At 49.0% G+C, this 2,500-nt stretch overlaps 1 protein-coding gene across 1 annotated transcript in view; it reads right to left on the reverse strand.

Annotated features, from left to right (window-relative positions):
• The window catches only part of vps35l (VPS35 endosomal protein sorting factor like), a gene marked incomplete at its 3' end in the record, with an annotated part of 249,115 nt that overhangs the window by 220,962 nt on the left and 25,653 nt on the right, over positions 1-2,500 (reverse strand). Inside the window, exon 25 of the mRNA XM_079491895.1 lies at positions 1,427-1,505. Coding sequence (XP_079348021.1) covers positions 1,427-1,505 — 79 coding nt within the window. The remainder of the gene's footprint in view (positions 1-1,426; positions 1,506-2,500) is intronic.

Consider the following 2,500-nt stretch of genomic DNA (forward strand, 5'->3'; position numbering starts at 1 on the left):
AGAGACAGAGAGAGAGAGAGAGAGACAGAGACAGAGAGAGAGACAGAGAGAGAGACAGAGAGAGAGAGAGAGAGAGAGAGAGAGAGAGAGAGAGAGAGAGAGAGAGAGAGACAGAGACAGACAGAGAGAGACAGAGAGACAGATAGAGAGAGAGACACAGAGAGAGAGAGACACAGAGAGAGAGACAGAGACAGAGAGAGATACAGAGATACAGAGACAGAGAGGAGACACAGAGAGCGAGAGAGAGAGAGAGAGAGAGAGAGAGAGAGAGAGAGAGACAGAGCGAGAGAGAGAGACAGAGAGAGATACAGAGATACAGAGACAGAGAGAGACACAGAGAGCGAGAGAGAGAGACAGAGCGAGAGAGAGGGAGAGAGAGACTTTATGAAACATATCCGAGACCATTAGGTTTTATGGACAATTCTCCTGAACATGTATTCTAATGCTACTGTAGTTTGACCACTTCAAATACTCTTTCATAATTTCAAATAAATAACTAATAACCTCTGGAGATGCATGAGACAACAGAGACAGGCAGGGCAGAGAGAGAGGAGAGAGAGAGAGAGAGAGAGAGAGAGAGAGAGAGAGAGAGAGAGAGAGAGAGAGAGAGAGAGAGAGAGAGAGAGAGAAATTGACAGAAAGACAGAGCAACTTTTAGCTTACATATCAAACTAATCAACTAATGACTGATCTGATACTAACTGAAGTGATTAAGTGTCACGATCAGTCTTCCAGCTGGACAACATCACATCTCTACATCACATTAGTGCGATAGCTTGGCACGGGGGGCGGCATCTAGCAGCACATTATCATGATGGCATCCACAGGCAGCGATAGTATCACTGATAACATCATGACCGTCAGCGCTGCAATGCTGGTCTTCATTAAAATAACAGGGTTACAGTACAGCCATAACAGCTGTCAGAGTAGTGTGTGTGTGTGTGCTTTAGAAACGGGTAGATTCATTGGTACTCCTGAGGAGGACAGTGTATGTTTACTGTGTGATTTGAAAGAAATTGAAAATGATTTTTTTTTGTTTTACTGCCCCATTATATGAAGAACTAAGACATGTATTATTTTGTAAAATGACAACCATCTGTGTTAACTTTTTCTGGTTAGAGAACTACGAAAAGTTGGAATTTTGTTTTAGGAAAGGTATCTTTGCTGTAGCAGACTTTTTATGCAAAGCGTGGGAAAAAAGGCAGAATGTTTTGTGTAAAAAAGAAAAAAGAAAAACTGTTTCTTGTACACAATGCAATACTGACGCAATGGTTTGTATGGTGTGTCCTATAAGTCCATGTGGGCGGGGCACCTTTGGTGCATGACACAACAATAAAGCATCTATCTATCTATCTGTGTGTGTGTGCGTGTGCGTGTGCGTGTGCGTGTGTGTGTGTATGTGCGTGTGCATGTTGTGCACTTCTCACCCTGACAAAGGCAGCTGTTTTACGCGAGTGACTTCCTTTCATCACCCGTCTGGTCTCCATCGCCAGCTGGTTCACCGACTGAAACAAACGGAAAAAGAGACATAAGCGCGGTGTGGGGCACGACATCATCAAGTGTATGGGGGGTGGTGTGGGCACGACATCATCAAGTGTATGGGGGGTGGTGTGGGCACGACATCATCAAGTGTATGGGGGGTGGTGTGGGGCACGACATCATCAAGTGTATGGGGGGTGGTGTGGGCACGACATCATCAAGTGTATGGGGGGTGGTGTGGGCACGACATCATCAAGTGTATGGGGGGTGGTGTGGGCACGACATCATCAAGTGTACTGGGGGGTGGTGTGGGGCACGACATCATCAAGTGTATGGGGGGTGGTGTGGGCACGACATCATCAAGTGTATGGGGGGTGGTGTGGGCACGACATCATCAAGTGTATGGGGGGTGGTGTGGGCACGACATCATCAAGTGTATGGGGGGTGGTGTGGGCACGACATCATCAAGTGTATGGGGGGTGGTGTGGGCACGACATCATCAAGTGTATGGGGGGTGGTGTGGGCACGACATCATCAAGTGTATGGGGGGTGGTGTGGGCACGACATCATCAAGTGTATGGGGGGTGGTGTGGGCACGACATCATCAAGTGTATGGGGGGTGGTGTGGGCACGACATCATCAAGTGTATGGGGGGTGGTGTGGGCACGACATCATCAAGTGTATGGGGGGTGGTGTGGGCACGACATCATCAAGTGTATGGGGGGTGGTGTGGGCACGACATCATCAAGTGTACTGGGGGGTGGTGTGGGGCACGACATCATCAAGTGTATGGGGGGTGGTGTGGGCACGACATCATCAAGTGTATGGGGGGTGGTGTGGGCACGACATCATCAAGTGTATGGGGGGTGGTGTGGGCACGACATCATCAAGTGTATGGGGGGTGGTGTGGGCACGACATCATCAAGTGTATGGGGGGTGGTGTGGGCACGACATCATCAAGTGTATGGGGGGTGGTGTGGGCACGACATCATCAAGTGTATGGGGGGTGGTGTGGGCACGA

The sequence above is a fragment of the Electrona antarctica genome (assembly GCF_951216825.1).
Source record: "Electrona antarctica genome assembly, chromosome: 22".
In the NCBI taxonomy this organism is placed as follows: Eukaryota; Metazoa; Chordata; class Actinopteri; order Myctophiformes; family Myctophidae; genus Electrona; species Electrona antarctica.